The sequence below is a fragment of the Talpa europaea genome (genome assembly GCF_964194135.1).
Source record: "Talpa europaea genome assembly, chromosome: 14".
Lineage (NCBI taxonomy): Eukaryota > Metazoa > Chordata > Mammalia > Eulipotyphla > Talpidae > Talpa > Talpa europaea.
In genome coordinates this window covers 33,728,675-33,742,715 of record NC_140082.1, presented here as the reverse complement: position 1 = coordinate 33,742,715, position 14,041 = coordinate 33,728,675, and the positions used below count along the sequence as shown (strand labels likewise).

At 41.2% G+C, this 14,041-nt stretch overlaps 1 protein-coding gene across 1 annotated transcript in view; it reads left to right on the top strand.

Moving 5' to 3' along the window:
- The window catches only part of ITIH2 (inter-alpha-trypsin inhibitor heavy chain 2), a gene marked incomplete at both ends in the record, with an annotated part of 29,956 nt that overhangs the window by 448 nt on the left and 15,467 nt on the right, over positions 1–14,041 (top strand). The window contains 10 exons of the mRNA XM_084253351.1: positions 1,001–1,075; positions 2,860–2,892; positions 4,308–4,477; positions 5,626–5,730; positions 7,936–8,098; positions 9,892–9,999; positions 10,630–10,758; positions 12,111–12,227; positions 12,629–12,797; positions 13,549–13,674. Coding sequence (XP_084109477.1) covers positions 1,001–1,075; positions 2,860–2,892; positions 4,308–4,477; positions 5,626–5,730; positions 7,936–8,098; positions 9,892–9,999; positions 10,630–10,758; positions 12,111–12,227; positions 12,629–12,797; positions 13,549–13,674 — 1,195 coding nt within the window. The remainder of the gene's footprint in view (positions 1–1,000; positions 1,076–2,859; positions 2,893–4,307; positions 4,478–5,625; positions 5,731–7,935; positions 8,099–9,891; positions 10,000–10,629; positions 10,759–12,110; positions 12,228–12,628; positions 12,798–13,548; positions 13,675–14,041) is intronic.

Below are 14,041 nucleotides of genomic sequence, written 5' to 3'. Positions count from 1 at the left end.
TATGATGATGGTGATATATAAACACTCTTGTTGAAAGTGCAAGGAAAGTCATTATTGAAGCACTATTATTTTTAATACCTAAGTGAACAATGATTTCTCGTCTAAGGTCACTTTAAATATTCCTGTTAAGAAAGGATGACAAGTGCAGGAATCATTCCCAGAGAGGTCAAAGTCTCGCCTTTGGACCATTGACCATCCCCCCACACAAGGAAAGTTTTGAACAGAGTCATTTGAAAGTCATGCAAGAGTTGTTTGGATGCCAGAAAAGCAACATGCATTGTGGGAACATTCTGGGAGTTACAGTAGATTGTAGTAACTGTAAAGTGGGTTACCTACAAGAATGCCAAAGACAGGGATGGCATGCTTGCAAAGAAAAAAAAATTGCTCTGTCTGCTTAGAAACTATCATATTTTCCAACTCCTTAAAAAACCACCAAAATGGGTTGGAAATCTCATTGGCAGAGCCAGGAATCAAAGCCAAGACATTCAGATGTATTTGTGCTTTTTCAATTCACTTTGTATGATACTCCTTTCATGGCTTCATTTTGAACTATAAGGGATCTTGTATCTATCCAATCAGAAACTGCTGATGCCCCTAAGAGCTAACCAGTATTTCCCCACAAGCAGCTACCTGATCACAAGTGACTTCGACCTTCCTCCCTCAAAATGATTTCCTGCATCAAACAACTTTGAAGATGCTAATTTCCATTTACGCATTTGACACATAGCTAGCAAACAAAGACATTAAAGAAATCATTGTATAAAAATAGGAGATATTCATGCATCTGAGAAGGTGTGGCCATATGCCTTTGAATCACATACCATATTTTAAACTAATGTTACCTCAATATAGAAAAATGAATGTTTCCAAGAAGTATAGGAAACAAGGCAAAAATTACATATATTCAATATAATGAATACGCTTATGCTTGTCCTAGATGCTCTTCTGCTCTAGATCTTTTTTTATTAATAGAAATAAAAATCCTTAATTCTCTTTTAAGTTTGCAGAATATGAAGATCTTGTGGAAGTGGCCCCAGGCAAATTTCAATTTGTACCAGAGAGCCGGAGATATCAGGTGCAATAAACCTTAATTCCAAATGGGAAATTAAGTGAAAGTCATCATAATTGAAGGTTTAAGCTGACTTTTGCTAGACTTTCTCAAGAGCTCTTTTTTTTTTAGCAGAATCCACTGGTTTTACACATCAGTGGAGACATTGTCAAGGTGAAATAAAGTGAGACCTGCATACAGCTGTCCTCAGTCTCCAAACCATAATGTTCACCTTATTCCCTTAAAGGATACATGGTTTATCCCAGGGGTGTTAAATGCTTCCCATGGCAGCCACAAATTCTCCTTCCTCCAGTAGCAGCTGCACAGACAACATGCTTTATAAATAAGAGTGAATCTTTCAGGACACCAGCAAGAGTGTGGCTTCCCCCACAGAGAGCCGATATGTTGGAAGAAGAGGCATTTTGCAGAACACTGCTAAGTTGACCGATGCCTTATTTTATTTTATTTTTTTTTAAAGGGTTTTTTTTTTTTTAATAGAGGCATGCTTTATTTATTTGTTTGCTGGTTTGTTTGTTTGTTTTGTTTATACATGCACTGGGTACAGTCAGAAGCGCGGGAGGGAGGGTGAGAGAATTCACCAGAGCCAGAGCGGGGAGCAGAGCAGGCAGAAGGACCGAAGTACACTGCTGAGGGGAGCAGCGGGCGGCAGGAGAGGTCTGCGCGCCATGTGGGACCCTCCTCCGGTGGCCGGGGAGCAGCCGGGGATTGAACCGGCGCCGCAGAGGCCGCGCGCAGTTTCGCAACCCAGCGCTCAACCGCTGCGCCACCGGGGAGGCCCCGATGCCTTATTTTATACGTGAATTTTTGACTTTCGCAAAGTCCAGGTTTTTGAACAATAAGCAAGTCCCTGTGTCAGGATCTTTATGTAGCCACAAAAGAGAAAATTGTTGTCTAAAAGTATAAAAGAAAACAATTGTTGATCACACTGTGTCACATAGCATTCCCTCAACACTATCTACCCCAAATATGAGAAGCTAACTTTATGTGTAATATCAGACTGCTTATTGTAAAATCTACCAGATATGAAATGTTCATCAATCCCTCTAAAGTCACTCAGTTTTCCATGCCCTCCAGAGAGTACTTGCTCTGGATAACTCACTAGCACAGGGATTAAAGGACAGTTACCATGCTTGGCTCTTGGGCCCCCGCCAAGGAGGAAGCACATGGAAGTCCTTGTTTGCAGGTAGCTTAGTCTAATGGAGAAGACAGACATGCACTCCCACTGTTTTTCTTTGAAGGAATGACTATGGTGATGGAAAAATACTTAGTAAAGAGACATACGGAGATTGAGGGGGTCACAAAGAGTGTCTCAAAGAAAATTCTGCCCATGCTGAAATTTGAAGGATGAGTAGGGATTAGAGTGGGACAGAGGGGACTTGAAAGGAGGAGCATTGCAGACAGAGGGATAGCAGGTTCCAAGACCTATTGTAGAATAGAGTAGTGAAATAAACATTCAACTGAATAAAAAATAAATCAGATAAATTGACAAGATAAAGGTAGTATATGCTACTTAGCATGAGGTTGGTTGACTATTTTCAAGTAAAAACATTTATTTTAGCATTATATTTAAGACTGATGTGCATGCGTCCAAAAAGTGGCTTGGAATATTGTTCACAGAAATATGCCAATGGAAAAATAACATTCGAAAATAATTGGTATTCATGTCTTAGCTCCATGAATGAATTGGTATATTGAAAAGAAATTTTTTTTGACTAAGAATAAACAGTTTTAACCCTCCAAGTAATAAGTAACATACTTCTGAAAAATGATTATCTAACTTCCTTTCACAGAGGAGCATTTCTGGAGAATCTGGGGAAGTGATGGTGAGTTTACTTTGACTTTATTAAAATTTGATGACCAAGTGATTTTTCTGTTACCTATTATCTAAGAATCAATAGAGTTGCCTCTTTTGTCTCTACCACGGAGAGCATTTACCTGCCTTTCGAAATACTGCCTTTCCCAATTCTGTTGGGAAGTGGGTCTAAACTTCAGCATTCAAGAAGACAGTGTGTCTGCAGCCAGGAGACACATCACCAACAGCAGAAAATGTCCTTTCTACTTTTCTCAAGGCTTGCCAACAGCCTAAGTTTCATCCAAACATTTGTCTATTCCAGCTTATCTGTTTTGATTTAAAATCTGATACCTAACAGCTTTGGAGAGTAAAAGAGTAACTGTGGGAAAGAAACTGGCCCAGCAACCTGAGATTTTCAATGTTCAATGTCATTCATCCTCCATGACAAGAAAAATATCAAAAGGAAGTGATTTGGTTTGACTTCCTGGTCTGAACTGACAACTTGTGAGAAGCATGTTTAAAAGGGTAGGAAGGGCAAATAGCTTACCCTCCTTTTTTCTTAGCTTGAGGTGAGTTGGATGTTAATGAGTTGAAAGGTTTCATAGTAGATGACAAGTTTGGGAGGTGACATCTAGTATTGAAATAAGCAAAGCAAATCCTTTCAGGAAAAAAAAAAAAGTAAACAAATGGGTCACATAATTGCCCCAGTCCTGAAGCAGCTTACTGTTTTCAGGTGGCCTCTTTAGCAATTTGCCTTTGGGCATAGTGATATGCTGCCAACACTGTTTACCCTGGAGCTGCCTTGAATCAAGAGAGAGAGATATTAGCAAAGGAGGTCATATGCTGGCCCAGCAAAGCATCAGAATGCCCATTTCTCGGTATTCAGTTTGCTCCTCACACCAGTCAGTGTTCTTGTGTTTTCTTTTAAAGTGGGGAAGGAGAAGAGGACTGGAAAATAAAATTGTCATTAGATAAAAGTAATAAAGGCAGAAAGGCAGATAGCGTGATAGGGCTTTGAGGACCACAGGTATTCACATCTTAAGATACTCCTGACTGTTCCCCCAAAGATGCGGCTGGGGTCCCCTTTCAGCCCTGCAGGCCTGTATCCTTCCCCACGCCATAATCCTACATTCAATGTTATTTCCTAAACTGTCCTAATCCAATATTTCTTCCCACGTTCATTACCATTTGTATTCTGATTTTTAAATCATTATTCATAGACTCATAGAGATAAAAAAACATTGCAAACTATCTCAAAGCAAAGACAAATATCTGCCTGGAAGGCTATTCCAAGAAGTTAGGAGAATGCTTGATAGTTCCTGAGGAATGTATTTAATAATGCTTTGGGATTATTTATAAAATGTGGATGGTTATGAACCTCAAATATGTAGTGAAATTTTGTCTAATTTTTCCATTAGTAAAATTATGCTTTCTCGCCATTTACAGGAGGATGCTGATCAAGTAACCCTTTATAGCCATAAAGTCCAGTCCACTATTACTTCTCGTATGGCCAACACCATCATCCAGACGAAAGTGGTGAACAACTCCCCAGAGCCTCAGAATATTGTGTTTGATGTTCAGATTCCCAAAGGAGCTTTCATCTCCAACTTCTCCATGTGAGTAACTCCTCAAAATGTGGATATGTTCCGCTCACAGAATCAGCCTCCCTCATGATTAGAATGGACCTAAATAGTCAACTGTTCCAATGCTCTCACTTCCAGAACTGTGGACCTACCAGACAACAAGAATCATCGTGTGTGTGTGTGTGTGTGTGTGTGTGTGTGTGTGTGTGTAGGGGCAGGCGCGTGTATGTGGGTCCCAATAATTTGTTCAAAGTATCAGAACTTGTGAAGGATTTGCTTTTCATTTCTAACACTTTAAAAGCAAACTAAGCTTCCTCTATGCTAACAGCTTCCCATTTGCTTGCATTTTAATATGCTTGAGGAGGGAGTGTGTGAAGAATTAGATTGAGTTGCCCTGGCTTACAGGGAACCATGTGAGTGTGTGTAAAACAATTCAGCATTATTTGTCACATGCTCTCTTTGGAAAAAAGTTGAGAACCACCTATTAAATTCAATTACCTATCTGATGCTTGAATCCCCTTATTATAACCACGGACAAGTGTATTATCCAGGCTTGACTTGAATATATCCTTAAAGATAAACTCACTATTTCCCGAGGCAATCCACTGTGTGGTTGATAGCTCTGTTAGAATTATTTCTTATACTTAATTGAAATCTGTTATATTTCCTACCTGATAATTATAATTCTACACACAATTTTTAAAAAATCCTCTCCAAAATATATACTGAAGTGTTCAAGGATGAGATCATATGCGATCTGAGATTGGCTTAATGTGTGAGAGCTTAACTCACAAAATGACCTTCAAGCCAAACTTAAGCCAGACAACCTGTGATTTATCAGTCTCCTCTCCTATGCATATTTGTAATTCAAAAAGCATACCTAAAGAAAACAGGCTTAATCCAGAGTAAAATTTGAAATTGATGAAAAACTTAAACCACAAGCAACAGTATGTTAGGAAAAGCTTTTAGGATGGGAGCTTACCTCATCCCTCTTAAGGCACAATACCAGAAGAAGGGACTCCCGTCTATGAAATATGCAAAAACATCTTTCTTGTTTCTTACAGAAGCTAAATGATAATGGTCCCTATTCATCAAATCCCCATTGTTGAGTTGTTTGCTTGTTGTTTATTTCGCTAAGACTGCTGTTAGGACCAACAGTGTGGCCTTCTGTTATTTTCTAGGACTGTAGATGGCATGACATTCACCAGTTCTGTCAAGGAGAAAACTGTGGGCCGAGCACTCTACTCACAGGCCAGAGCAAAAGGCAAAACGGCTGGGTTGGTGAGGTAAGGGCAGGGCTACTGGTTGCTGCTCCTGCTCAATCCCATTCCCTCAGTGGCAACCAGCCTCCAGAGAGGCACAGAGTCTTGTTGCTGGATGGCAGAATTAGGGTTCGAAATTTCTACCAGGTTGTTGAAAAAGTCATGATGTATTTTTTCTATGTTTCTCAATCAAAAATGCATCATGACTTTTCCGACAGCCCAATATGTCCCTAAGACCTCTCTACAACAAATGGGTCTTGCATGATCTCAGGTATGTTAATCTTACATACCTTGCCTTGTATGTAAATGGATGTTCTGAAAATAAGCACTGATAGTCTAAAAGAGTACATAGAGGAGCTACAGAAATGTTGGTAATTCTGTTGCAAAATACCACGTATGAGGAAAGAATGGTCTCAAATTCATTGCACTAATTTTATGGTGTAGAACCTTTTTCAGCATCAGTCACCTAGCTTAGGTTCTGTTGCATTCTCCCAGAGAATTCAATAAGACACAGGGAATAAGACACAGGGAATGCTAAAGCCCCCTTTAAAAAGCAGCCTCTCAAACAAGCAACTTCAACAGAATTTTCAACTGAAAACTGCCAGGGAGCAACCTACATGGCACAGCAGCATATTAATCTTCTTCCAGATTCTGGCTTCATTATTTTCTTCATTTCCTCCTCCTCTTCTATGCCCCAAACTTACCTTTAGTTGAAGTGCTTTTCACTTCATTTATGTATTTCTTTCATTCAAAGAAAATGTCTATTCAGGAGGTACCCAGTTGTGTCAGAGGCTGCAGCAACATCTAAAAACATTGCTAGTTCAGTGGGGAGATGGACAACGAACTGGGGACTAGAATATATACAACAGGGTCAGCACTAGCTCTGAGTTTCACATTTATCAGGCTCATCTTTTTCTTCAATATTTCACATAATAACCCAAGCTTATTTCCATATAATACTTCCCCAGTCCTAAGTGGGCTGACTATGCACAGTCCCACCTCACTTAGTCAGTTATTTAATTTTTTTAAAGATTTATTTATTTATGCATACAAGAGCTGGGTACAGGCCAGAGATGGGGGGGGTGAGAGGATTCACCAGAGACAGAGTGGGGAACAGAACAGGCAGATTGACCGAAGTACACTGCTGAGGGGAGCAGCGACAGGAGAGGTCTGCTGTGCCATGTAGGTTGCTCCCTGGCCGGCCGGGGATCAAACTCACACTGCAGAGATTGCAGATTGCTTCATAGTGAGGTGCTTAACCCCTGTGCCATGGGGGATGCCCCAGTTATTTAATTTTTTAAAAATCACTTGTAATGTTCAAGTTATCATCGTTTGATTAATCCTGCTGTTTACGCCTTAAAACCATAAACACCCCAAGACAAATGGTTACATTGGACTTGATATGTACAGGACTAAATAAGGTTTTACAGGGGAAATACTTATGCATTCTGATGGAATGATAGATTTTTTTCTGAAATTTTCAACATATATAGAATCCTTAGAATGGCGTCAAATGCAGTAAAGATGTGGTGTCTTTGAAATCATCTAAATTTGGATTCATGTTTCAGTCTTACAATTAACTAGCTGTGTGGTCCTGAGCAGGTTACTTATCTTTTAAGTGGCTCATTTATTATCAGATAAGAAGTGAGCGTAACAATATCCATCTGGCCAAGCTGCTACATTACAGATGATGTGGGTCAAGTTCCTGGCACATAATCAGTAACTGGAAGGTCTTTACAAATGACAAATCAAGGGGCCTCCCTGGTGGTGCAAGAGGTTAAGCACCACACTAAGAAGCAGTCTGTAGCCTCTGCAGAATGAGTTCAATCCTTGGCCAGCCAGGGAGCAACCCACATGGCGCAACAGACCTCTCCTCTCTCACCTGCTGCTCCCCTCGGCAGTGTGTTTCAGTCAGTCTGCCTGTTCTGTTCCTCACTCTGCCTCTGGTGAATCCTCTCACCCCGCCCCCCGCATCTCTGGCCTGTACCCCAACTCTTACATGCATACATGAATAAATCTTTTTAAAAAATGACAAAATCTGAAAAGCTTGGGAAGAGAAAGATCTGGTTGGAGAGGAAATTGCAGTTTTCTCTCTTGTACCTACTGTTCGTTTTCATGAACAATTAACAGGTGTGATTGCCCAGAAAAGTCTAGATGCCTCTGCCTAGATTCTGGGTCTTGTGCTTGACTGCACTTATAATAACTTACCTTGGGGGCTCACATCTTTAGGAGCAGGGCTCTTGACATGGAGAACTTCAAAACAGAAGTAAATGTCCTCCCTGGAGCAAAGGTGCAGTTTGAACTTCATTACCAGGAAGTGAAGTGGAGGAAGCTGGGATCATATGAACACAGGCTTCATCTGCAGCCAGGAAGGCTGGCCAAGCACTTGGAGGTAAGCACAGATGTGCAGGGGTGCATGGAGGCTGTCCTCTAGGGCTCCCACCCCTGATTTAAGCTCTCCCTTTGTATCTGTTCTTGTGCTGTTTGATGTGACTCAATCTGCAAGAAGTATGGTGTACTGAAAAAATGATGGGTTTGGAGTCAACTAGGTTTCTTCCCTATAGATATTAATGTCAGCTCTGCTCCTTATTAGCTGTGTTAGCTTCCAGGGATTCTGTAACAAATTACCACAAAGCAGGGAGCTTAAAACATCATTATATTTATCTTTAAAAAAAAAGATAAATATCAGATGGTGTAACTTATATGTGGAATATGGAGAAACCAGGCAAAAAGTCAGATCAAGTCAAACTCAAAACTAACTCTTGAAAACTGACTGTGGAAGTGAGGTATCCAGAGGGGGAGAAGGTGACAGGGGAATGAAAAGAACAAAGAGGGGGAAGGAGCACATGGTTTATTCTGGTGGACTGTGGGTGCTTTGGTGGTGGGTGCACTATGGTAACAACACCTGAGAGGAGGGGACTTTATATTTCCAAAATACAAACAATTATGTAAACCAACATTACCTCAATAAAAAAATTAAATTAAAATATTATATCATTTTCAAGAAAAAAAAAGAATAGCATGCCAGTGTCCACTAAAAAGAGTACTGAGACTTTTGAAAGTCTCAAAGCAGTGTCTATCAAGTATTAAGAGCTTGGGTCCTGGGTTTGAAGCCTGGCTTGGCCACTTACTATCTAGTTTATTCTGAATCTGTTTCTTCATCTGTAAAATGAGAAATAACAAATAAGAACAATAACAGAAAATAGCAATCATATTAGTGAGGTTAAGTGAATTCATACATGTAAAGTACTTAGCACAGCATTTAAATAGATATAGAGAGAAATGGCATCTGTGACTATGGCTTTGCCACGGATCACTAAAAGGAATTCCCTCCTATTTGGCTCTGTTCAAAGCAGGGAGACACAAAAGGAATCAAAAGACCCAGATGGGGATGAATGGGATGTTTATTATTAATATATCTACAGAGTAAATGCAGAATCATTTAACAATGGCTTTCCTTCTATTCCCCACCCCCACCCCCTAATATGAATGCTCTTATAAGTAAAAAGAATAGACTAATAGAATAGGACAAGACAGGACAAAACAAACTAGAGCAAGATAGGATAGGATAGGATAGGATAGGATAGGATAGGATAGGATAGGATAGGATAGGATAGGATAGGATAGGACAGGATAAGACAGGATAGGACAAGATAGGACAGGATAGACTCTATATTAAATGCCAGAGGAATGAAGCAATAAGAGGGAGCACTGAGTTACCATGATGAGATGGATCCTATCCCATGGAGTTTAAGTGACGTGGAACCATGCTGGGTCATCTTTGGGAAAACTCAAAAATGAGAAAAACAGCAGAGCACTTACTTATTGTACTTCTTGCTGGAAAAAATTTGAAAGAGGGCCTTCCTGGTGACGCAGGGGTTAAAGACAGAGCAATCAAGCTATTGCCAGCCACTGCAGCACAAGTTCAATCCTGGCCAGCCTGGGAGCAACCCAATGGTGTAGCAGACCTCTCCTACATCAACCACTGCTCCCCTCAGCAATGTATTTCAGTAGATCTCCCTGTTCTACTCCTTACTCTCTCTGGGGAATCCTCTCACCTCCCACACCTCTGGCTTGTACTCCAGTTCTTGCAAGCATGCATAAATAAATAAATAAATCTTAAAAAAAAAAACCTAGAAAGATATTTTAATGATTTGAATATTTTTCTTTCCTTCCCCTCTCTAGGTTGATGTGTGGATTATTGAACCTCAGGGAATAAAATATCTTCATGTTCCTGACACATTTGAAGGCCATTTTGATGGGGTTCCAGTGATATCGAAAGGAAAACAGAAGGTAATGTAAGCATCTCATGGTGCGAAAGTCTGAGAGGCTGCCAGTCACAGGTGCTGCTCTCCCCCTGGGCACTGGGGAATGGATGGGGGGCAGGCATTGAGCCAAATGAGAAGTGCTCAGCTATTGAGTCCCACAAGGGACCAGTGTCCCCTCAGCAAAGTCTGTGGTCCTCTGCAGGACATGAGAAACAAAACTCCCAACTCTTCCTCCCTTTTGACCAATGACTGTCCTCTTTGGACCTTCTTCTCCCCCCAGTCATTCACTCTACCCAGACAAATGTCATATAATCTATAGTGGATTGTCCTTAACCCAGCAGGAGATACTCATCTTAATTCTCTGCAGTAATAGCCAATAATAACCAACTTTGGAGGTATCAAACTCCTCTAAGAATCAATCACAGATTCTTTCTGGAGCTGGTGGCCATTTCCTCCGTGAAAAAGAGGAGGAATTCTTTGGATCTCACAAAGACATGACCACTCACACCCCAAGGCCCCCTCATATGCTGGGGCAATATCCCTTGCATCAGTGGTTGGACTGCTGGTGCTTCCTGTGCATGAAATGGCACAGCCTCGAACCCCTTGCCTGGAGAGGGAGGGGCAGTGTAGGCAATGACGTCACTGTTCTTTCCAGGCGCATATCTCCTTCAAGCCCACAGTAGCACAGCAAAGGAAATGCTTTAACTGCTCTGAGACAGCTGTGGATGGAGAGCTAGTGGTGGTATACGATGTGGCCAGAGAAGAGAAAGCTGGTGAGCTCGAGGTGGGTGAAAACACTCTAGAACTGCCATGCTGAGAACTGCTTCTTGGTGATTGGACTCACTGGCCTCTGGGTAGTTCTTAGTTGCCAAGGCAAGCATAAAGGCTGTAAGAAGCCTTATTTTCCAAAGTGTCTTGAGTATTTTATGTCAAGAAAACTAAATAAAGGGTCATTGGGTGTCAGGCTTTCTTCCCGAATGGTACTTCTAGGCCTTATATTAAAAACAGTAAAAATCACAAAATGGGAATTTGAGATACACTTCCAAGCCCTTTGCAATCTGCCTGTTAAAGAAAGCAGAGGTTATGGATTGACTGGATGGAACAACCAAAACCAAGAGAAAGATCTCTGGGCTGGTGGTGAATTCCAGAGTCAATGTTCACTGTGAGGTTTCTTGAAGTCTCCTTTTCCTTTATCATATCTTAGATGTATGTTCATATTTCCTGTAGAGAGTATCCAAAAGACTGTGCTTCCCTCTAGGGCCAGGGAGGTAATGGGTGCCCACAGCTATTATACCCCTTACCAGTGAACACTAGCATATCCTGGTAGAAACAACCAAAGTGGAAAGAGGATGAGAGATAATCATAGAACCTGCTGTAAATAGAAGAGGGGAATCAGGAAGCTTGTTGGAGTGCCCCCCCCCACTGACTTCAAGAGCTATCCAAATTCCCAGAGGACACATGATGGCCTATTAAATTCACTCATTTCTCAAATCCTTGAATGCTATGATCCCATTTCCCTGAACCACTTGCAGAGCTCCAAGGGTACCACATTTTCTCAATGGCAGGGCTGTGGTGGCTGAAACTCTCCTCACCCCTGCCCCTACCCTTAACTGAATGCACAGCCCTGCTAAACCTGACCCATCACCTGCAATGGCAGCCTCACTCCACTTTCATGCTCAAATCCAGGATAGATGCCATTTCTATGGGAAAGTCTTCCCTGTTTGAGCTTGATGCACCTCCTCTGGGTGCTATTGGAGTTATTTGTTTTCCTGATTTGACACTTAACACCCTGTGCTGCAAATACCCTCTTGTCCAGATACCCCACTAGACCCATGAGGGCAGAGCCTCTGCCTGATTCACCATTGACCAGTAGAGTATCTGGAACAGAGGCTCTCAATGCAGATCAGGTGGAGTAGAGGGTGAGTTAAACTGTTGAGAAGGCTTGAACTTTCCAGGAAATTAATGAAGGAGCAGAGGAGGAAGAACGGACGGAGAGATGGAACAGATATTTCTGTTCTCTTCTTTTTGCCTCCTGTTCACTGCAGCTTGCCACTCCTCTCTTAGTCCCAACCCCCCATAATCTTATATCCTAAACCTTGGGAATGATTTGGTTCACAAATATGTTCTGTTTTTCAGGTATTTAATGGGTATTTTGTCCATTTTTTTGCTCCTGAAAACATGGATCCAATTCCAAAAAACATCCTCTTTGTCATTGATGTTAGTGGCTCAATGTGGGGAATAAAAATGAAACAAGTAAGTAGTCCCTTGTTGGAAGGTGCTTGTGGGCCTCCTCCCTTCACTGATCCCCTCCCAGCAATGTACCGTCCCCCTGGGGTTTGTCTTAGTGCCTTTGAACTGACTTAGAAACACCATTAGGGGAGCACCTGAAGTATGTGATCCTTACTTTAAAATAAGAATTGTCAAAATGATTGTGCATAACAAGATAGTAAAAGTTTAAGTTATAATGCAGACAATATATTCTGAATAAATGGGAGATAAATCTTTTTACTGAGATGGATTCCAGAGATTTTTCTGGAAGCATTATAGCTGGAGTCAGTACTTGAAAGATGATTTGGATGAACGATTGATCTTCCTCTTTTTTCTTAGTTTTAGACTTGTGTAATGAGACCCTTCTCTATTCTTTTTCAAAACAGACAGTGGAAGCCATGAAAACAATATTGGATGATCTAAGACCTGAAGACCAATTCTCTGTGGTTGACTTTAACCACAATGTTCGAACCTGGAGAAATGATTTAGTCTCAGCTACTAAAGCACAAATTGCAGATGCCAAGAAGTATATTGAGAAAATCCAGCCCAGTGGAGGTGAGAGAGTTTAGCCTAGAACCTTGAAAGAGAATTCTATAGGGTTCAAATCTTGATTCACTTAAGAAGCAGTGTTCTCTACCACAGTGTTCTTTGCCCAATCTGCAGTGATCTGTCTTCAATAATACATTTCATGTTTAATGATAAATACCAAATTTGTGGTAGAAGATTAACACATAGTCCATCCCACATAAGTTTTTAACCATTCAAATCTTCCAGAGATGCTAGGTGTGCTACGGTGAGGGGGAAGGGAGGAGAGAAGATTTTATACTTACAAAATGTTATCAACTCTGTAAAACAATGGTACTTCCAAAAATGTAAGTTAAAAAATAATAAGTTTAAAAAAAATAAATTTCTTTAAATATTCCAAAGGGATATAAATAAATGGCATTAGCCTCTTACTACTCACAGAGGATAAAATGAAACTGTCTATACTTATAGATAGTATCAAGGCTGTCAGCAAGGCTGACAATGTTGCCTTAAACCTGATGTTTAACATAGTAACAGACTGGAGCTTTGAAAGGGTTTGTTCTTCTCTAAGGGAATAGCTTACCACAGAGTGAATATTTTACCCCCCGGGGGATGTTGATCAGCTTGGGCAAAATTTGTGTCATTTGGGAAGCAAATGACTTGGGTACTGGATAAATAGTACATGAGTAATCACCAGACAGATGAACCTCAACCCAAGATATGATTGTCCCTATGCCAAGAACAAGTATAAATAGAACCATGTATTATTTTACTTTAACAGGCACAAATATCAATGAAGCACTTCTGCGGGCCATCTTCATTTTGAATGAAGCCAATAACTTGGGATTATTGGATCCCAATTCAGTCTCTCTGATCATTTTGGTTTCTGATGGCGATCCCACAGTAGGCAAGTATTGCATCAACATTCTAGTGACAAATATTTTTTTTAAAGATTTTTTTTTTTAATAGAGGCATGTTTTTCTTTATTTGTTTGCTTGTTTGTTTGTTTTGTTTATACATGCACTGGGCACAGTCAGAAGCGCGGGAGGGTGAGAGAACTCACCAGAGCCAGAGTGGGGAGCAGAACAGGCAGACTGATGAAGTACACTGCTGAGGGGAGCAGCGGGCGGCAGGAGAGGTCTGCGCGCCATGTGGGACCCTCCTCCGGTGGCCGGGGAGCAGCCGGGGATTGAACCGGCGCCGCAGAGGTCGCGGGCAGCTTCGCAACCCAGCGCTCAACCGCTGCGCCACCGGGGAGGCCCGACAAATATTTT